Source organism: Chelonia mydas, chromosome 14, assembly GCF_015237465.2.
Source record: "Chelonia mydas isolate rCheMyd1 chromosome 14, rCheMyd1.pri.v2, whole genome shotgun sequence".
NCBI lineage: Eukaryota > Metazoa > Chordata > Testudines > Cheloniidae > Chelonia > Chelonia mydas.
Window position 1 is genome coordinate 37541404 of NC_051254.2, and position 22034 is coordinate 37563437.

The following is a 22034-nucleotide window of genomic DNA, read 5'->3' on the forward strand; positions in this document are numbered from 1 at the left end:
AGGATTATTTACTCCTTGTGTTTTGAATAATCTGTCCAAGCAATAAGGACCGTGCATGAGACGTTAGAAACAGTCCTTCTGGAGCAAAATTAACCCACCTGGTTGGGTCTTCTGAGCAGTGGGGTGTGGCCAGACTTCGCTCCTCTGGCTGGGACAGTCCCATGCTCGGTGACTGTTCCCGGCGGTCACGGAGGCCGCTCAGCTCATCCTGGCGAGCGAGGAGCTGCAGTTTTGTCTCGGGGCTTCTCCGGGGAAGGTTGTGAACAGAAACGGGGGTTTGCTCCGATCGATAAACGTGCGCTCGGCTCGCAGCCTGCGCCCGGGGAAAGTGAAAGTAACACTGGAAATTGCCTCAGTCCAACCCCTGTCCCGGGGGGAGGGGAGAGTCTCCTCTGAAAGACACAGCCCCAGTCCCGGGGGGCAGCCAGTGGGGGGGAAACCGGAACTTTATGTTTACAAAAGAGGCTTTGGTGGTGGTGGTGGTGTGTGTGGGGTGGGGGGGGGGGGGCGCGGGTTGTTGCTATTTAGTTTATTAGACTCAGCAAAAGCAGGAAGCAGATTCTCTTTGAAATCAGGCCTGGATTCAGGTAACCGGGTCACCCGAACAACGGACTCTGCTTTTCCTGAGCCCAGATGGCCCCCAGGACTCCCAAGGGAAGGGTGAGCTAGTGACGGGCACTGCAGTTAGGTTGGTCATTTGTGCGATGTGATTTGAACGCTCTTGTGCTTTATCTGGTTAAGAGAAAGAGCAATAGTGTGTTGGACGTGAGCAAAGAGTCTCTCTGTGTGTGAAGGGGCCTGTCTACACTGGCAGTTCTCAGCGCAGTAACTTGCTGGCTCAGGGCTGTGAAAAATCACCCTCCCTCCCCCGAGCACAGCAAGTTTGAGCGCTGTAAAGCCCCAGTGTAGACAGGCTCTGAGCGTCGACCTGGTTTACCAGGAGGGCTGGGAGATCTCTCTCCCCAGCGCTCGTGGGTGACCCCACAGGCAGCGCTTTGCTGTCTAGTGTAGACAGAGCCAAATGCTTCACAACGACTGCACGCCTCCGGAGGGAATTCTGCTGAAACCAGCGGGCTCTCACCTTGGCGTGGAGTTCTGGGGGATGGTGCGTTTAAGCACACGGGAGTCTGGAGGTTCAGCTCTGCACCAGGGGGTTAGGCAGCGGGTTTCACACCTCACATAGCGGGAGAGTCCCCAAAGAATGTGCCTAGGGACCCCAAGACTGGAGCAGTGGATGGGCTCTGTTCCGGTCCCAGAGGCTTGAATTATCTGGGGATCCTGGGGCTCAGATGCTTGGGTTCCCCTTACTGCAGTCCGGTGGCACCTCACCAGGTCTGGGATACACACACACACCAGTAAACAGAAACCCTCTCAGTGCCCAGCATCCAAACCCCCTTAACTCAGACCAGGTGGGTTCTGGAGACATGAATGGAGAGGTCTCCCCCTCAGGGCTGCCACATCCCTTTGCCTTGGGCTGAGGGGGGCTCTTTCCTGGATGCTTCTCCCTGTTCCTGGATAAGAGTCTCTCCCTCCAGGGCTACCACCTCCTGCTCCCTTTGCCCTGGGGTGGGAAGGTTTCTATTAATGGTTGTTCCTGGGCTGGGGAGAGGCTGTCTCCTGTTCCAAATCTTCCACCATTCTCTGTGGCCAGGATAGAGCAGCTGGTGACTTTAACCAGAGACACCTGTAGCCAGGAGCTCCCCTAACTCTGCTGCTGGGAATGTGGCAGCCCCAGCAGGGGGAGCGGGGAGATAGAGCAGGGGAGGAGGCAGAAAAGCAGCAAGATAGACCGGAGAACCCAAGAGGACTGTCTGTGACTCCATGTTCAGGCTGCTCTAGTGCTTGAGGGATTCACATTTGATACCTAGTGTGGGGTTTGTACCCTGGTTTGTAACTGTTTGCCCTGAGGTTGGTACTCACATTCGTGAGCTACTCTAGACCGTGGAGTCAAACCTGGGTCTCCTACGTGCCAGCTGGGTGCTCTCACCGTGGGGGTAAAAGTTATAAGGCAGGTGACATCACAAAATCCACCTCCACCTTCTCCCCACCCTCACACTCACATTGTGTGTGGAGTGAGGCAGGTGCCTGACTCATTCCAGCAAGAAACGCCTCAGGTGCCAGAGCCACCAGACGTCAGGCGCTGGGTTCCCGTCTGTGGGCGGCTGAGCAGAGACCGACGCACCCCTGCAGCCCCGATTTAGGCACCTGTCAGTGAGAGGGGGCTGGTCTTAGGCCACCCCTCCCCCATTGTCCCCTCCCCCCTTGTCAGCATCTCCCCTTGTCTTGCTTAGATGGCTCCCCGCCGAGTGAGCTGGCTTTTTTGAATCGCACTGTAAGGTGCCTCTGATGCCCACGCATTGTCTAGGGGGTTCAGGCACCTGACTCAGCTTTCCAGAATGTGATTTTCTGGTTGCCTACAAATTAGGCCTTGTGACGCTCAGCATTACAACACCAAGTCCCTTCATGGATTGTCCCCTGTGCAACCAGTCACCTCTCCGCAGAGCACAGCTGAGCAATTCCAGATTGACATGGGTGGGTACAGGACAGAGACAGAGCACAGGCTGGTTTGTGACACATCCCAGTAAAACCCAAAATTCTCCTCCTAGGGGCACGATATTCCCTGTGGGGGCCGGGGGGACACAACCAAGTCAGGAAGCAAATCTCAGGACTCTGCCCCGACAACTGCAGCTGGGACATTCAAGTGGAACAAACAAGAAGAATTGTTTGTAATGGTTTATTTACAGTAATTACTAAAGGTGGTAAGTAAACAGAGCTGAGAAGGAGCCTTAATAACCATAGCCTGGCAAGCAGATCCCCAGCTACTGAGAACACTTTTCTTAATGGCACTAAAATAGCACCAATGACCAGGAATTAATATAGGGAATTAATGAGTTACAGTCTCATTTTCAGTAACACGTCATAAATCTCTCCGTCCCGCTCACATTCCCTTTCCTTCTCCCTTTTCCTTCATTGTCTCTTTTTCTACTCAGCATTTTTCTAGCCCTCACTTGTGATACCTGTTTATTTTCCTCTCCCACTCTCCTCTCCTCCCTCCCACAGATCATCCCCCTTGGCTGCTCCCCTCTTTCCCCTAATTTTATCCCTTCTCCTCCTGCTGCCCCAATGAGATCTAAGGACACAGATCTGTACAAAACGCTCCCTGCTGCTGCAGAGCTTCCAGCTTCTCCCCAAACGCTGATTGATTAATTCTGTGCCACCCTCACCTCTGCCTGTCCCCAACCCGACTGTTCGTTCTACCTCCTGCCCAGCCCCCACATCTGCCTCTCAGGGCCCTCTGGCAGCTCCAAGGGGCTCTTCCTCCTCCCCCTCCCATCCCTGAGGCTGCAGGGAGGGCAGGGAGGAGATTCAAGGGGTCATAGAGATGAGGAGCCAGAGGGTTGGGTAGCCAGAAGTCCTCTACGGTCATAAAGACTAGGGCATGCGAGGATAGAAAGGCTGATTTTGGGGCCCCCAGTGGGATATTCCGCCCCCTGTCTCAGGGACACAGGCTGAGCCTGGATCCCCCCACCCCCAACCAGAACCAGGGTCGGATTCTCTCCCCAGGGATGGAGCCTGGTGGGAAAGTGAAGATTGGGGCCCCATCACCAGCATCACTAAATGTCACCTGCCACCGGTCACAGTCCAGACAAACCCGCATCCTGCTGGGGACCTGGCTCAGGGGCAGAGGGGCCTCAGGGGAGGTGAGAGCCCGGAACTGCCCCCCGCACTGCCCCACAGCCCAGATCCCCTGCTCAGGGCTCAGGCTGATCCATCCCTTCCTCCTCACAGACTCTCTGGCCACCCCCACAGCCCAGAGTTCCCCATCCCCCACCTCCACCTCCCAGCAATGTGTCTCCACGGTGAATCCCTCACAGCCCAGCACACAGGCCCTAGAATCAAATCTCTCAGGGTTGTCGGGCAGATTCTGCCACGTGTCTCCCCATCTCACACTTTTCCCATCCTCAGACAGGATGAGTTGGGACTGAGCCGTGTCTGGATCCAGCGTCACATTCACTAGGAAGAGAGAGAATCAGAGCGTGAGGGGCAGAGCTCAGCCCTGGGGGAGGCCGGGGCCATTTCTCACACTCCCCAGCAGCCCCGTCCTGGCTGGGACAGGCCTGGATCCCAGGGAGCTGCCTCTGACCTGGGCTCCTGAGACTGAGCAGGGACCTCACTGCACTTCCTCAGTCTTTTTCTCTTCAGCTGCCAGCTCCCTCTGCTGGGGCTGCTCCATTCCCAGCGGCAGAGACACAGCCAGGAAAGTGTCAGAAGCTTTTATTGAGGAGGGAACAGAGGAGGCAAGAACCAGCTTTAAACCCCAGAGGGAAGCTCCCTCCCCAATGCAGAGACGGGTCCGTGATGGAGTGAAAGGATCTTTCCCCTCCTGCCCCCACCTCTCCCAGGGAGGGGACTAGAGACTCTAGCAGCCCCAGCAGATGGTACAACTCACTGAACATTGGCAGAGCTTCCCCCCACCCCACCTCCAATCTCACTGTGTCCCAGCTCCCCCTGTGCTGGACTTTGGTGTGGGGCCTCCCCACTGCACTGGCCTGCTCTGAAATGTCACAGCTCGGACAGGAACAAGCCACACGGTACCAGGATTGAACCTGCCCAGAATGTCACGGCTCAGCAGCAGTCACAGCAAAAAGGTCCAGTAGCCTGGGGGAGGGAGGGGTCAGCACCACTGAAGGGGGTTCATGGTGGAACGAGGCAGAAGCTATGCATGTGGGGGGAGCAGGGGCAAACTAGGGTTTTGTGAGGCCCTGGGCCAGAGCAAGTGGGGGCTTCTCCCGACCCCTTCTCCCTGAAGTCCGCCATCCCCCCCTGCGCTTCTTCCAGGGAAATGGGGTCAGGGCACAGGGGCTTGCCACACTCCGCCCACCTGGCGCTCCAGGCGGATAGCAGGGCAAGCCCCTGCACCCCGACTTCACTCCCCGGCTGAAGTGCCAGGTGGGTGGAGTGGGGCAAGCTCTTGAACTCTGACCCTGCTCCTTGGCAGGACTGCTGGGCAGGCAGAACAGGTTGGGGCCCAGAGGCGTCCATTTTTCTGGGCCGCCCAATTGGCTGGGGCCCCTGGGCACAGGCCCTGTTAGCCCAGTGGCTAATCCGCCACTAGGAGGATGTGTGGAACAGGTGGCCGGTGGAAATAAGGAGAGGGTCATGCCAGTGATGGGGGGACTGAAGTGACGTCCTGTTTACCAGAGACAGGAGCATACTTGGGTCATGGTGGATAGAGAGAGGAGAAAAGAGACAAGCTCACAGCTCTGATCACAGGAGCTTCCTACATCTTTATAATGGATCCAAGGGAACCCCTCTCTGTGATCAAGGCTTGAGGCTGGAGCAAGGGTCTCACACAGACACAGTCCCTGCTCACCCCGTCAGTGTGGGGTCACTGCAGAGCTCCTGGCTTTCTTCAACGGGGAAAAGATGAAGGAAGAAACAGGGAGACACTGGAGATCAGCCATCAGCACAGGAAGATTAAACAAACTCCCCCCGGAGAAGTGGCTGTGGACTGGATCTGTACAGTGAGTAGGAGCTGCTGTCACAGATCTCGGCAGGGTGCAGCGCACATGTTGGCAGTGGAGGGGAAGGAAGAGTAGATGCGATATGTCGTCGATTCAGTATGGTGTGGTAGGACATAGGCACAAACCCTGCCTCATGATGCGCCGTGAAATGCAGGGTGCTGGGGAGGTCTGCCCTGAACGATCACATCAACCCCCACATTCGAGGAAAAAAGGGGCACATTGCCTCCTGGGAACAGATATTTGGAGACTGATAAAATATGATCTTAAATTACCTTCTTCTATAGGTGCCACAGATCTTCTCCACCCTAAAACCAGCCACATAATTAGAGATGAGAGTGGATCTGAACACGTATTGCATGATTCAATATTGTATAAACTAATGACTGATGGAAAAAGAAAGTTCTTCCAGACATATATTAAAATGTAAAGCATCAGAACCTCCATTAGGTTGCATGAGTGTCTCTCTCCCAGGGTGGATCTTCACTGCAGAGTTAGCCCAGGATCTTACTTGCCAGCTTCCCCAAACTGTTACTTGTGCAAGCCCAAAAACTCTGACTCAAGTTTGGTGGTGTTTTACACCCAGGCTAGCTGGCAAGACTTTGGGTATAGGCTATTGCCCAGGTTCCACTTTAATTCAGGTTGGTTACATCCCACACTTTGCAGTGTGGAGGGAGGTTAATCATCTCAGGGGCTGATACTTCACCAGAGCCTTCCGACAATTCCTCCCGGGCCATATTTTCTTGGCCACTACCCACTTTACTACTGTATTGCTTATCAATTTTTCAAATTAGCTCTTGGTGTGAAATTCATCCAGTTTAGTCTTTCCCCATATTTTATAAAGTTACATGAAAAAACAACCACCCACATCCCCCAAAGGAATGACAGTAAAAAAGCAAACAAACAAAAAAGGGTTTCCAATTGCAACAACTTTAAAAATTAAATTTAAAAGCAAACATCTCCACCACAATTAAACAAACTGCCACACCAAGATCGAATTTTGTTACAAAAACTTTCTTGTCAGAGCAAGGACAATGATACTTACTTATTTCTTTATCTCGTATGGCTAAAAATTAAACAGAAATAAATACATATTTTTGTTCGGCATTTCCCTTTTCTTATTTTTTAGCTTTCTTTATCACCAATATGACAGTGAAGGCTGAAAGACATCAAACTCACTGTCACGGAGTCCCTGGGCGATACTCTGGAACTGCTCCCCACGAAGCCAGTCAGGACTCTGGGGCAGTCGCCTTTCTGTGAGCAGCCTGTCTTCAGGACACACAGCTCACACAGCTTCCACCTTCCTGGGTCTGACCTCGGAGCATTCAGCATCCTCTGCCCCTCCGCGCGCTTCCCACAGCGAGTCCGCTCAGGCAGGGCTCCTGGGGAAGTCAGAGGGTCCTGCACCCCAACTTCGCAGTCAGACGTGACTCTCAGCCAGCCAGTAAAACAGAAGGTTTATTAGACGACAGGAACATGGACTAAAACAGAGCTTGTAGGTGCAGAGAACAGGACCCCTCAGCTGGGTCCATTTTGGGGGGGGGGGGGGCAGTGAGCCAGACAACCACGTCTGCACTTCACTCCATGTCCCAGCCAGCCCCAAACTGAAACTCCCTCCAGCCCCTCCTCCTCTGGGCTTTGTTCCTTTCCCGGGCCAGGAGGTCACCTGATTCCTTTGTTCTCCAACCCTTTAGCTCTCACCTTGCAGGGGGGAAGGGCTCAAGCCATCAGTTGCCAGGAAACAGGGTGTCGGCCATTCTCTGTGTCCAGACCCCTGCACACACCTGCCCCCCAGGGCTCTGCAATGATCATACACCCTTCTCCCACCCCCTAGATACTTAAGAACTGCATAGGGGAAACTGAGGCACCCCCACAATATTCGGAGGAAACATTAAGAACAGTCCCACTTCGTCACATCTCTCCCCCCTTCGAGATCGAACTGAGCGGGGTCACTTTAGCCGGTGACCTGGGGAAGTTCGAAGCCACCAACGTTCCCATGGATGCCCCAGCATCTCTCCCATTCCTTGCTAGGAGTTACACCAGGCCCTTCCAGTTTCACGCCCTCCCTTAGGTCGGGGGTGGTCGATAGCACTCGCAGGCCGCATGTGGGAAGGTTTCTGCGACCCGTGCCCTTTGGCCACCCCAAAACCCCAGGGGGTCAAACTGGGATTGGGTCTTCTCCCCGACAAGCTGGCCATCACCTTCCGCTCCCACTGGGGGTCCGAGGGGCCTGGCCCCAGGAAACTCCACACAGACATATAGGTTGGGGTCGGGAGTGGGAGCCTGTCCACCTCCCCACCCATCTGGCTGACGGAGTCTACGGCCTTGGGACCCAGCAAGGGAGCTAGACACCGGGGCTTTTCCACAGGATCCCCCTGGTTCAAATCTCCAGCCTGCTCAAAGGCAGTGAGGTGGGCATCCACATCCCCCCCCTCCTTAACCAGGGGCAGCAATTTAGTCTCGAGGTTCCCTGCGGAGCTGGCCCCCCGGGGTCTATCCCCACTCACACCTGGGAGGTCCCCTAGGCCTCTCCGCTCCCCCACCGCCAGTTCATGCTGCTGCTGCTTCTGCAGCTCTTTCTCGGGCTCTCGCTGTCTCTCACAGTCCTCTGGCTCTCTCGGACTCAGCTCCAATCCCGTCCGTCTCCGATCCCCGGATGGGGAACCCGATCGTGAAGACCCTCGTCTGGTCGGGGACAGGAGTCTTGGGGATGCCTGGCTACCACTCCAGCTGCTCCCAGATCCTGCTATAGCCCCATTTGGGTCAGGAATCTGTCCCTTAGAGCGGTCATCCTCCTCCAGCTGCACGATGAACTGTGCTTTGGTGAACTTTCCAGTGCTCAACCCTCGCTTTCTGCACAGGGTTACAATGTCCTTCTTAAGGAGATGGTGACAGGCCATCACTCTGCTCTTCCCAAGTTGTTGTGGACTCACAGGCCTATGTGCTCTCAGCTCCCCACGGTTTCCAGGGAGAACCCCTAGTGTGCCAGCCCTTCTCAAGGTCACCCCCTCTTTGCCAGGGTCGAGCTGCAGACTCCTCCGCCCCTGGGACCGCTCGCTGCAATCCCCCGGGGGACCCTGTTACTGCAAAAGTCCTCCTCTCTGGTCACACACTTCCAGGAGTTAACCACCCCCTGAAACCGTCTCTCTCTGAATCTTCAGCACGCCTGGTCCCCGTCAATCCCCCTTCGTTTTACTGTTCCCCAGTCACTTACTGCAGGAAGCGCCGTCCACGGGGTGCAGTATATCCCACCGCTGCCACCAGTTGTCACGGAGTCCCTGGGCGATACTCTGGAACTGCTCCCCACGAAGCCAGTCAGGACTCTGGGGCAGTCGCCTTTCTGTGAGCAGCCTGTCTTCAGGACACACAGCTCACACAGCTTCCACCTTCCTGGGTCTGACCTCGGAGCATTCAGCATCCTCTGCCCCTCCGTGCGCTTCCCACAGCGAGTCCGCTCAGGCAGGGCTCCTGGGGAAGTCAGAGGGTCCTGCACCCCAACTTCGCAGTCAGACGTGACTCTCAGCCAGCCAGTAAAACAGAAGGTTTATTAGACGACAGGAACATGGACTAAAACAGAGCTTGTAGGTGCAGAGAACAGGACCCCTCAGCTGGGTCCATTTTGGGGGGGGGGGGGCAGTGAGCCAGACAACCACGTCTGCACTTCACTCCATGTCCCAGCCAGCCCCAAACTGAAACTCCCTCCAGCCCCTCCTCCTCTGGGCTTTGTTCCTTTCCCGGGCCAGGAGGTCACCTGATTCCTTTGTTCTCCAACCCTTTAGCTCTCACCTTGCAGGGGGGAAGGGCTCAAGCCATCAGTTGCCAGGAAACAGGGTGTCGGCCATTCTCTGTGTCCAGACCCCTGCACACACCTGCCCCCCAGGGCTCTGCAATGATCATACACCCTTCTCCCACCCCCTAGATACTTAAGAACTGCATAGGGGAAACTGAGGCACCCCCACAATATTCGGAGGAAACATTAAGAACAGTCCCACTTCGTCACACTCACCCACAAAATGTCAGACTAGAGGACCCAGTGGTCCCTTCTGGTCTTAAACTCTGTGACTCTATGTGACTCTATTATCAGTTTTTCAAAATAGCTTTTGGTGTGAAATCTCTCCAATTTACCATTACCCCATATTTTACAGAATTACAGTAACCCTTCCCAGAATAATCATAATAATTAATAAAAAGAAAGGAGAGAAACAAAAAGATGTCATATTGCAACAAAAGTGTAAACGTTAAATTTAAAATTGAACAACTCTACAACAATGAAACAAGCTCCCACATGAGGATCCTATTTGATACCAAAAATAAATAAATTCTTGTCTGAGGAAGGACAATGACACTTACCAATTTCTATATCTCGTTTGTCTAAAAAGTAAACAGAAATACACATATTGTTTGTTAGGAGTGTCCCTTTACTTATATTTTATTTCTCTTTATCATCAATACTAATGTTAAGGCTGAGAGATTATTTGTATTCAACCTCCTCTTCAGGACAGTAAGGTGAGAGGATCCAGTGGCCCTTTCTGGTTTTAAACTCTGTGATTCTATAATTAATTCCTTTTCAGTTTTTCTTTGGTGTGAAATTTATCCACTTTAGTCTTTCCCCACATAGTATAGAGTTACATTACAAAACAACCCGCCATCCTCCCCCAAAAGAATAATAATAATAATAAAATAATAATTAATAATAAATGATTCATAATAAAGCAACAAGCAAACAAACAAAAGGTTTCATATTGCAAGAACTTTAAAAGTTACATTTGAAAACGTTCTTGTCAGAGGATGGATAATGATACTTACTTATTTCTTTATCTCGTAGGTCTAAAAATTAAACGGAAATACATACATATTTTTGTTCAGCATTTCCCTTTTCTTATTTTTTAGTTTTCTTTATCACCAATATGACTGTGAAGGCTAAAGACATCAAACTCATCCTCAAAATGTCAGACTAGAGGACCCAGTGGTCCCTTCTGGTCTTAAACTCTGTTACTCTATGACTCTGTTGATCATCAATTTCTCATATTAACTTTTTGCAAGAAATTTATCCAGTTTAGTCTTTCCCTACGTTTTGTTAAGTTACAATACTCCCCACAAAAGAATAATAATAAAAAGCAAGTAAGCAAACAAAAAAAAAGTTTAATATTGCAACAAAATTGTAAAAGTTAAATTTAAAAGCACACAACTCCACCATGATTAAAGCAACTCCCACATGAGGATCCAATTTAGTATTAAAATTTTCTTGTTAGAGGAAGGATAATGACACTTACCAATTTCTGTATCTCTTTTGCCTGAAAATCAAACCGACAGACACATATTCTTTGTTAGGAGTTCCCCTTTTCTTATGTTTTATTTCACTTTCTGATCAATATGAAAATTAAGGCTGAGAGATATTTTTTTCTATTCAATCTCTGCTTGAGGAGGTCAGATTAGAGGATCCAGTCATTTCTTCTGTTCTTAAACTGTGTGACTCTATGATTCTATGGCTTATCAATTTTTCATATTAGCTTTTGCTGTGAAATGCATTCAGTTTAGTCTTTCCCCACATTGATTAAAGTTACATTACAAAACAAACCCCTGTCTGCCCCCAAAATAATTCTAGTAATAATAAAAAGCAAGCAAACAAACATAAAAGATTTCATATTGCAACAATTTTGAAAGTTCCATTTGAAAACAAACAACTCCACCACAATTAAACAAACTTCCACATGAGGATCCAAACTGGTACAAAAAGTTTCTTGTCAGAGGAAGGAGAATGACACTTACTTATTTCTTTATCTCGTAGGTCTAAAAATTAAAGAGAAATAATATATACTTTTGTTAGGTGTTTCCCTTTTCTTAGGTTTTATTTCTCTTCTTCAGGACGTCAGACAAGACAGGGACTAGTGGTACCTTCTGGTCTTAAACTCTGAGGCGCGATTGTTTATCAGTTTCTCAAATTAAATTTTGGTGTGAAATCTCTCCAATTTAGTGCCTCCTTCCCCCATTTTATCAGGTTACTGTAACCTCCCCCAACCAAAAAATAATAATAAATAAAAAAACAAACACGCAGACAAACAAAAACAGGTTAAATGTTGCAACTGAATTGTAAATGTTCAATTGAAAATCAAACAACTCCACAACAATTAAACAAACTCCCACATAAGGATCCAATTTCATACCAAAAATTTCTTGTCAGAGGTAGGATAAAGACACTTACCAATTTCTATATTTCGTTTGCCTAAAAATGAAGCAGAAATACACATATTGTTTGTTAGGAGTTTCCCTTTTCTTATGTTTTATTTCTCACTATCATCAATGTGATAATTAAGGCTTAGAAACTATTTCTATTCCGCTGCCTCTTAAGGAGGTCAGACTAGGTGATCTGGTCGTCCCTTCTGCTCATAAACTCTGTAATTCTATTAGAATAATAGAAGTCTAATCCCCCACACTCATGGCAGGACTAAATATTATCTAGTCCACCGCTGACACGTGTTTGTCTAACCTGCTCTTAAAAGTCTCCAATGATGGAGATTCCACATCCTCCTTTATTCCATTTATTACTTACTCTGCCTGTTAGGAAGTTTTTCCTAATGTCTAACCTAAACCTTCCTCATGGCAATTTAAGCCCCTGCTTCTTGTCCTATCCTCAGAGGTTAATGACAACAATTTACCTCCCTCCTCCTTGTAACAACCTTTGATGTACTTGAAAACTGTTATCCCGTCCCCCCTCAGCCTTCTCTTCTCTGAACTAAACAAACCCAATTACTCTATTGCTTACCAGTTAATCAAATTAGCTTTTTGCGTGAAACTTATCCAGGTTAGTCATTTCCCACATTTTATAAATTCATATTACCTCCCCCCATGAGAATAATCATAAAAAACAAGTAAGCAACCAAAAAAAACCAGGTTTAATAATGCAAAAATAAATAAAAAGGGTAAATGTAAAAGCAAACAACTCCACAACAATTAAACAATCTGCCTATGATGGAGTACAGCAGTTTAGAACCATGCCCTTGGGACTACATGGGGCCACTGCCACTTTCCAGCAGCCAATGGACAGAGTGCTGCGGCTGCAGGGATCCGACACGGCCACCTACACGGACGATATCATCATCTGCAGCGAGAGCTGGGCCGAGCGTATGGAGCATGTCCCTGCGGTATCTGGGGCTCTCAAAGAGGCGGGTTTGATGGCCAACCCAACCAAGTGTCAGCTGGCCACCCAAGAAGTCACTTACCTAGGGTAGGATGTCAGGGGAGTGGGGGGCGGGGTGGGGGAGGGGGAGATACGACCTTTGGTACAAAAGTCTTAGTGGGCTGCCCCGTCCCTTTCACAAAGTAGCAAGTCCGGTGGTTTATGGGATTAGCAGGATACTATTGACGGTTCATCCCAAACTTTGCTACCATGGCTGCCCAGTTGACAGACCAGGTTAAGGACACTTCACCCATGTCAGGCATTGGGAGAAGAACACCCTGTTCTCTATCCCAGCAGGAAGCTATTTCCACAGGAGGTAGCCTAATCAGTCATCAAGAAGGAGGCCCTGGAGGTGAAATGAGCTATTGTTGCCCTTACTGGTAGGGTTAGCCCTTCCACCTAGTAACTGACCGTGCACCAATCCACTGGCTGCGCTCAATGACAGGCCATAATCCAGGCATTATTCAGTGGCTTCACTCAATGAAGCCATACAGCTTTCGGGTGGTAAAAGCGTGGACTTCTTTTTCACAGGATGGTGGGGACATGAACTGGCCCCAGGACACCCCAGCCCAGGGTCTGAGAGGGAGGGTGTGCGAGGGAGTATACAAACCCCACACTGGGTCTGACGGGGTGAAAGGACAGTACTGGGCCCAGGTAGCCCCGCCCATCCAGCCCTGCAGAGCATGCTTCAATTGGAGAGAGGGCTGGAAAGGGAGCAACTCAGCTCAGACGGAAGAGGCTGGGGAGGAGGACAGACCTGCCCTGAAGGCTCCTGACAAAGGACTGACCTTATACTTAGCCCCGTCAGGGCTGATGGTTTCATTGCCTTTTCTTTATCTTTTCACCTTATCTTGGATTGGAACCGGGGGAGACCAGCAGTTGGTTGGAAGTGACCCAGAGAGGGCAACTCGGAGGACAACTTTGGGGACCAGACACTGTTGACCCTCCTAAGGGCCTGGCTCAGAGCCCAGAAAAGTGGGTGGGCCCAGGCTCCCCTTCCACTGCCCACCTCCTGCCCTTCTGATTCAAAGAGGGCCAGGACTGCAAGACCTGCCCACTGGGAGGGGGCACTAAGTGTGCTAACCACTAGGTCACATAACCCACCGATGACCCTATCACGCTCCTATAGGGGGATCCAATTGTGTACAAAAAATTTCTTCTCAGAAGGAAGAAAATGACACTTACCAATTTCTAGATCTCGTTTCACTAAAACATAAACAGAAATATGTATAAAAGTCTTTATGAGCTTTTCTTGCCTTATGTGTTATTTCTCATTATCATCAATACAAAGTTAAGGCTGGGTGATTATTTTTACTCAACTTCCTTGTTTCTATTGCTTCCCCATCAAAAGGGAAAGTTTATCTAATTTAGACTTACCCCAAATTTTATTAAACTTGTTTAACACACCCTATCCTGGGGCACAGCCCCATCCCAGTCAGGAAAAGACGAAAACTCCTCTGAGCTCAAGTGGCCTCATTCCTGCAGGGCCTGCTCCACTTGGAGGAAATGATCTCAAAAGAGAGAGGTTGTCACAGGAAGGGGGCCGCAACCAGCAGAAAGGCTGCTGGAACTCAGAGGAGCTGATTTCTGCAACAGAACCACTGGGAGGAAGAGAACGTGTGACCCTCTGCCACTCACAAGGGCCCTTCAGACCAGGTACAAGCAGGGATGTGTGCAGAAATTTAAATTTGACCCCTTTTGGAGGGGCACATTCTGTACCCATCCCTGGAGCTCGCTCCCCTCAGTGTTCTGGCCAGGGAAGGACTTTGCTCCTTCCCCTATGCCCACCCTGGCAGAGCACTCTTCCCCCCCACACAGGAGCTTGCTCTTTCCCCCACACCAGCAGGAGTTCGCTCTACCCTGCCTCCGCCCTGGCCCTGGCAGCAGGTCACTCTTCCCTGCCTCTGCAGCCCTGGGGTTGTCGAAGCTCTGTGCCCTCGATGATTATTTGGGGCCCCGTGCCTCTGCTTGTCCCCCCCCACCTCCTTATGCATGACCCTGGGTACAAGCTGACTGCAGCAGGGAGCGGTTGAAGATAAATCCTGTCATGGGGTTCAGCTGTTCTTAAACTTCTGTCATGAATTCACTTGATCGATGCTACACTCCCAGGTGACTGGACTTGCCATTATTTTCTCAGATGCTCCATCGATATGTGGTCTAAGGCCCAGACAACTAGGCAGCACCCAGACTTATGTCTTCTAGCCTGCCCTGAGAGCAAACAGTCCTTTTACCCCAATGGATAGCAATGTCACATTAGAGGAAACTGAGGCACAAAAAAATTCATTAAAATAATGCAGAAAATTCCCATTTCAGCACACCTTCATTGACAAGCCAGATCTCTATAGATTCTTCTCAAAGACTCTGAGACTGAGGCTGGTTTGCATTGAAAACTTACACTCCTCGTACACGTAGCTATGCTGACCTAACCCCTAATTCAAAGGACTTTTAAGGGGAAAGGGTCTTTGGAAACATCCAAACAGGCCCTGAAATGGTCCAACCTGTTACACATACTAACCCTCCCCCACCCAACAAACACACAGAAATAAAAATAAATCCGAGAAACCAACAAGCGTATATGCAATTACGTAACTTGGTCAAAATCTGTATTTGTGGAAAAAAGGGAAATTGAAACTTACCAACTTCTTCAGTAAGTTTCGCTGAAAAGTACAGAAATAAATGTAAATTAATATCATCCCCTTGCTTCATTAAAAGTGTTTGAAGACTACTTCCTATAGGTACACAATTAATTAGGAAGGAAGTCTGATTGATTTGGAAATCAGGCAGATATTCTTTATGGATGAAGTTCAGCAGGTTAAGGACAGCTGTGCCTGAGTTATGTGACAGTGGGTATGATTTTTTAATTTTCTAACTGAGGAAGAAATGTGTTTCTTTACTGATTTACCACAAGGGCATTTCTACAGGGCCTCTCACTATAATGTCCAGGTGCACTACACTTTATTAGCAGAAAAGAGATTTGAAGGACAAATATGAGAGGCTAGGCTTTGCAGAGCCTTCTCTCAAGTGGGACCAGAGACAGGTAGTGTCAATCTCCTGAGAACTAGCAGCAGAGGGAGATGAAGGACCAAGCAGAACACAGATGTATCTGCTATGATCCGATTCTCTGACTCCGTTCTATTGCCCAAAACTCTCCTCTCTCCTATTCTACTCCCCACCCCCTACATACACAGTCCCCTCCCCCCCCAGCCCTCCCCCCGCACCCTCTATCAATAAATTCACATGCATTCTTCTTTATACAGGACAAGGTCAGCAGATCACACCTTCTTTTAATATTAAATTCCTAAATTGCTCTAATTTATTTATTAGAACAAAATCTAATATTAAATTCCTAAATTGCTCTAATTTATTTATTAGAACAAAATCTATCTTTAAGTATTTTTCTTCCTCTGATATTTACCTTTCATTTTAAAGAGATGAACAGTGAGGCCAATAAAAGCAAACAAAACCACCAGGATCACACCCAAAGTCGCCATCAAGGGATTCACCCTCGGGAAAAAGAGATCTGAAAAACAAAACACCAGAACTTGTCTTAATTTGGAAGCGCTGATTACAGTCAGATGTTTTTATTTCATACAAATACATAAATGGTGCCCAGCAGGATTTGTGCAAGACAAGAGTGAAAGAATGGCCATGTGTACACTACACAAAAATGTGTAGACCGTTGGGTTTGCTCTGGCCCCTGCCTAAGGGCCAGAGCATACACACTCCAGGGAGGCCCTGTTCTTGCCTAAGGGCCGGAACCCCTGGACTATTTGGGGTTCAGCCCCATTACACCGGTTGGGATGCTAACATTGGTTCCCTAATTCCCCCTGAGACTAGGCAGCAATCCCAGTGGTATACTGAGGCGGTGTGGCCTCCCTCCAATCCAGAGCGGGACGGACGACCACCGCACCACTACACGAGGGTAAAATGAGTCCATTTGTGGATCTTGACCAAAGTGATGTAAGAAGCACAAGTCCAACTGAATGTCATTAGAAACAACATCACATGACGTAGGTGACGTTTCCCACAACAAGCAGTGAACAATGAGTTGGTGCAGCAACAAGATCACAAAGAAGTCGCATGACAAAACTTACCACATTCAAAAAACTCACTGAGGTGAAGTTAAGGTTGCAGGATCATATTGTGTCAGTGGATTGAGTGAAAATTTCTTTTAAAAAATGCTGGAAGATTTTTGTGTGTGTGCATACATGCGTGCAGGCTAGTATCAGGAAAGTCAGACTTCACATTAAATTTACATGAAATCCCAAACTTTGATTTTCTGAATACTCACAACTAAGGGAATCAAATTACCTAAACTGTGATCCCGTAAATATACCAGTCTCCTATTTTCTGTGTTTGTACGTGGATTCTGAAATATCCACCACAGATGTTTCCGTTCTTTTCTTCCTATGTTTTGTTTGGTTTCTGGTGGTGGTGAGTTCAGTGTGGCGTTTGGATGGTGACTGACCTGCTATATAAACGGCTGATTCCTTGTCTTGATTGAGAACGGTGTTCCTGATCCAACAGGACAGGTTCTGGTTTGAATGTTCTGTTACAATGAGAGCAGTTTCTGTTTCAAACAGGTTGTTATCGCCACGGGATTTTGTTTCAGAGAGTGATGGTAAACGCTGCCCATTGAAATCTTTCCACAGCACCTCAGGCTCTGGGTACCAGCCAGCTGATCGACAAACCATCCGGATACCTCCATCCTGGTGACCCTCCACAGAGATGAGAGGAGCAGAGCCCAGACCTAAGGGGAAACACATAAAGGTGTCAATTCCATGAATTAATGTATAAAGCAGAAGGGATGAGGGACAGTTTGTGGATCCCTTACTCACACTAGAAAGCACTTGTTCACGGGGGTAGTCAGGAGAAGGGATAAACGAATACTGGAATGTCTGAAATTCCAGTTTTCATGGACACAAAAATGTGAACAAATATTTACAATAATTTCACTGAGTCAGTGGGAGATATTGTCCTATCAACACAGGAGCAACTGAGTGCTGACACCTTTGGAGCTATGATCACTTCATTTAGATACCTAAGTGGGATCTGAACTTTTTCATAAGCTGATCATTAGTACAGTAGATAAATACGTTGGTTTTTTTTAATCTAACTGGTGTCATGGTTACAGTGTTAAAGCAGCAGGGGAGAAATGTTCAGTCTTGTCTAAGAGTGGTTAATATGTAGCTCCCCATCACCACTATAGAGTCTCAGCAAATAAGGCTGCATTTGATTTTAACTACACCCCTACATAACAACCAACCCATAAGAAGGCCATAAAAGTCTGGCAGCCCCACCTTAGCCACACATCCTAGAAATGACTGCAGAGCAATTGGAAGGCTTTATGTGTCCAGAAGGCCTTTCCCTCTTAATTAAAGACCCCTTTGGGAGTCAATCAAGACTGGGCAAGAAAGTGCTTTGCCCATCCTGAAAATGTGTTTAATAACACGCTGGGAAAGTTTTCAGCATATTTTCTCAAGTATGAAAGTGGCTGTTTGCTGAAAGTTAGATACACTGTGTTATTGCAAAATATTTCACAAGCAAGGAGTCACAGCTGTTGTAATAGAAAAGAACAAAGCCTGCAGACCACACACAGTTAAAACTGACACAAGTTACTGACCTGCTACCTGCAGTTCCAATACGGTTTCTTCATAAAAAGTACCATCTTGAACAAAGCAGTGGTATTGTCCTTCATCAGAGGGTCTGATATTGAGAATCCTCAAGGGAACATTTCCATCTGTGAGTCCGGCTTTCAAAAGCTCTGTCCTTCCCTGATACTCTGGCATCTGCCCTTCATACTGATCCTTCCCATCACGGCACAGGTGCACAAAGGATACAAATTCAGGTCGGAACCATCTCACCTCCATGTTTGCAGCGCTCATCCGGGGGGACAGGTGACAGGGTAACACAGCTTCCTGACCCAGGATGGCAGCGACAGGGTCAGGGGGTCCAATCACTGTGAATTTTGCTGGAAAATGCACCGGGACAGCAATAACAACACCAACAAACTTGGTGAGGCAGAGAACTGGGAATGGACGTGCTCGGTGTATAGTTGAGACAAGCTATTCAGTAGCCCCTTTTTGTAAGTGCTCTCAAATTGACACGCTTACTGACGTTGGCATGAGATTTGCTGGTCCTCACCAGGAATAAGGGTAGGGTTGGTGGGCCATATCTGGTGTTCTTCCACCAAGGTGCTCCTGAGATCTAGGCCTATTGCTCTAGGCAATTGTTGTACTATTGTGGTTCAGTACTTCATATGATCAAGAGACCAATTAACCAAACATTGCCAAATGTATTGCCTAAGGACAAATCAGTACACTATGAAAAGGAGACATACATATCCTCCTTCTGGAAAGCAATCCTTACCTTGCAGTGTGCTCACCTTACACAGAAATTGCGCTTCAAAAATACACCACCAAAACCACTTATATTTATACCAGGGGTGTTTGCAAGTGAAAAACCACTTTATCCATCACCCCATCCAACTCCCCACTTCTTAATCGTGTTCTGTACGTTCCTTATTGCTGTTTTGGACAGAACATTCCAAACCAGGTGGGAGTAGACGTACATCCCAGCCACTGCTAGGACACGCCATTCATGTCTCTTGGCTTTGATAGGCTTCCGATGTTCTATTGTGAACACTAACTTAACTTTAGCAAAGTTTGGTGGGATATTTGATGTGGGTGAACAGAATTGTTAGAAGAGTATAACACATTCCGTTAATTTCCCAACACCATATGTAAAGAGAGAATTACTGTGCATATAATACCTAATAATAAGGTGATGTATACTACACCTAACATATATGTATTAGCTAACAGGCCCAATAAAAAAAGTCACATGACATAGAATATCAGGGTTGGAAGGGACCTCAGGAGGTCATCTAGTCCAACCCCCTGCTCAAAGGGGGACCAATCCCCAATTTTTGCCCCAGATCCCTAAATGGCCCCCTCATGGATTAAATTCACAACCCTGGGTTAGCAGCCCAATGCTCAAACCACTGAGCTCCCTCCCCCAAATAGACTCCTAGTGGAATCAAAACGAGCTCTGATATTCCACAGTGGAGAGAGAAGGCGGTGCAATTGTCATGTAGGGCCCTCACCAAGGGCCCATACCATCAGGTATTAATATCTGTCCCCAGCCTCTCTCAAATATTCTAGTTCTTATTACATTTTTGTGCACATGTGGGGCTCTAACTGTGGCTCTGATCTCTGGTATATCTCAAATCCTCTAAGATAATTTATGTACTTTATGAATTATTCTTGTTATTGTTAAACTCTTCAACAAGTGTCCAGTCAATGCTCTGGGCACCCTTGACAACCTTTTCAAGAGACTCGTGTGAAGAAACAGACCTGGGCCCTATCCCAGGAGCAAATAAAATAACCCAGCAGCAGCAGCAACAGAATGAGAGCAAACAATGGATAATGAAGGTGCTAATCTTGCTGCGTGGTTACATTTACACACCGGGAGTAGTTACGTTGACTTTGAGTGGAGCATGTTGTTCAGACACTTCAGGAGCCTAAATAAATCCACTAAGAAACAGCAGCCACGGGGCGGATTCCTACCTGATCCCATCCTGTGAACAGAACAGGTAAGGAAGCAAATGATAAACCCAGGGAGAGGGGAGCTGGCTCGGGAGCTGTGGCAGGATGAGGGAACCTTCATCTGCCCTGTAACTTGATCTAGACAACGGGAAGGAGGAGGAAAGAAAACTCATCTTAGTGAACATAACACTGAGACTAACAGGAAATCATTAAAGTCAAACATTAAAGAGGACACATTAAATAATAATGCATTTATTCCTTTCTTAAGTGAACTTTTTCATATTATGTAGTTAGAACAGCCATTTAAATAAATTGAATATGTGTTTCCTTTATGAGTCTGAATTTGTCCCATCCCTACAAAATCCACATTAAAAAAAGTCAGATCGGTGTAGAAGTTGGTAGTAATTCCGTCAATGGAGAAAAAAGTTTTAAGGAATGAGAAACAGTGTGTGTTTGTCAGGTTTCAGAGAAGCAGCCATGTTAGTCTGTATTCGCAAAAAGAAAAGGAGGACTTGTGGCACCTTAGAGACTAACCAATTTATTTGAGCATAAGCTTTCATGGGCTACAGCTCACTTCATCGGATGCATGTGTGTTTGTGTGTGAGAGAGAAAGATTCTTTGTTTTTGTTTGTTTTTTACCCATTTCTTTTCTTTCAACATATCAGAGGCAAAATGATTCAGTCCCATAAACAGAATTATCAAGTATCAGAGATAACAGAGAAAGAGGCTGCCCATAAAGTTGGATTTGCAAGCGTTTGTAACTTACTTTTCAAAACAGAAATCTACAATAACTTAATTCATAGCCAGACTCCCTTTGAATGCATTGAGAGCAGGATCAGGTCCAGTTTTCCTGAATAAAATATAAAGAGGAAAGACAAAAAATTCTTACATCGAATAGCCACAATAGTCTGGTGTTAAATTCCAATGAAAGAGGAGGAAACAAAACAGCTCAGATAAAATTTGGAATATATAGTTCAAAAGCAAAGTTTATATTCAGAGTCAGAAACATTTATCTGGGATTACTGAATCATTTTGCGGCTATTTATTCACCCAAAGACTAAATGTCTCCTAGGAGCTATCAAAGAGCAGTGGAGAGAGTATTCAAGTGACAGAAGCTCACCTACCTGATGACTCCTGGAAATCAGCTTTGGGACAGTTTTGAGCTCTCCCTGGCATCTCCAGGTTTTCTACAATCCTCATCCATTCTCCTCTGGGGGGTTTACATGTTCAGTGATGATTTCAGTGAGGCCAGATTAAGTGAGGAGAAATGACAGAGACAAGGAGCTGGATCCCAGGCTTTGCTTCCAAATGGCTGCCAAAACGGTGTCTCTTTTCTGTCAAGACACTGAAGCGAGATGCGTCTCTCTCGATGCCTCCACCGCGCTAGAAAGCGAAAATAGGAAAGGGAGGGGCACGCGGGGGGGATTTCTGTCCCTTCACCCCCACATTGCCCTTTGGGGTGAAGGACCCTCTCCCGGAGAAGTCCACCCAGGGGTCCCGTCTTGACTCAGATCTACCCAAGGGCCCCAGTTTGGCGGAAGCCCCGTGAGAATTTCGCAGAGACTCGGCTCCCTGCTCCTCCAGACCCGGACATGCGGGACCGGATTTCTGGCGGCGCTGGGTTCACACGCATCAGGGGCCCCCCGGTCGCTCCGCTTCTGCTGCAGCCCAGCGGCCGCGGCGCCGGCTCCGCTCTCCAGCCCCTTCCCCTTGGACCGGCCCCGGGGCTTCTCCTCCGCCCCCCACCCCGCCCACTCGCTCCTCCTCTCCGCTGGCCGGCTGCGGGCT

General features: G+C 48.3%; 4 protein-coding genes and 1 long non-coding RNA gene across 11 annotated transcripts in view; 2 read left to right on the forward strand and 3 right to left on the reverse strand.

The window, feature by feature from the left end:
- LOC102936186 (butyrophilin-like protein 2) overlaps positions 1-22034 on the reverse strand; it is a 1677894-nt gene that overhangs the window by 1484147 nt on the left and 171713 nt on the right. The window contains 7 exon segments of the mRNA XM_043528084.1: positions 6568-6588; positions 9873-9893; positions 10329-10349; positions 10796-10816; positions 11292-11312; positions 11725-11745; positions 13885-13905. Of these exon segments, the coding sequence (XP_043384019.1) occupies positions 6568-6588; positions 9873-9893; positions 10329-10349; positions 10796-10816; positions 11292-11312; positions 11725-11745; positions 13885-13905 (147 nt within the window).
- The window catches only part of LOC114020220 (butyrophilin subfamily 1 member A1), a 1361724-nt gene that overhangs the window by 1259902 nt on the left and 79788 nt on the right, over positions 1-22034 (forward strand).
- Positions 1-22034, reverse strand: part of LOC119567716 (butyrophilin subfamily 3 member A3-like) — a 122107-nt gene that overhangs the window by 64676 nt on the left and 35397 nt on the right. For 2 of the 7 annotated variants that reach the window (XM_043528195.1, XM_043528194.1), the window contains exon 9: positions 15624-15629. The exons of the other annotated variants lie outside the window; for them this stretch is intronic. In XM_043528195.1, coding sequence (XP_043384130.1) covers positions 15624-15629 — 6 coding nt within the window. The remainder of the gene's footprint in view (positions 1-15623; positions 15630-22034) is intronic. 7 annotated transcript variants of the gene reach the window in all.
- Positions 105-6629, forward strand: LOC119567756. Its single transcript, XR_005227758.2, has 2 exons — positions 105-688; positions 2607-6629. It is a non-coding gene; the product is annotated as an uncharacterized LOC119567756 (long non-coding RNA).
- LOC122462854 (myelin-oligodendrocyte glycoprotein-like) lies at positions 17551-21962 on the reverse strand. Its single transcript, XM_043528311.1, has 4 exons — positions 21371-21962; positions 20268-20384; positions 18323-18670; positions 17551-17597 (listed from the first exon to the last, which is right to left on the reverse strand). Exons 1-4 carry the CDS (start codon positions 21444-21446, stop codon positions 17566-17568), a joined length of 573 nt encoding a protein of 190 aa, XP_043384246.1. The 5' UTR covers positions 21447-21962; the 3' UTR covers positions 17551-17565.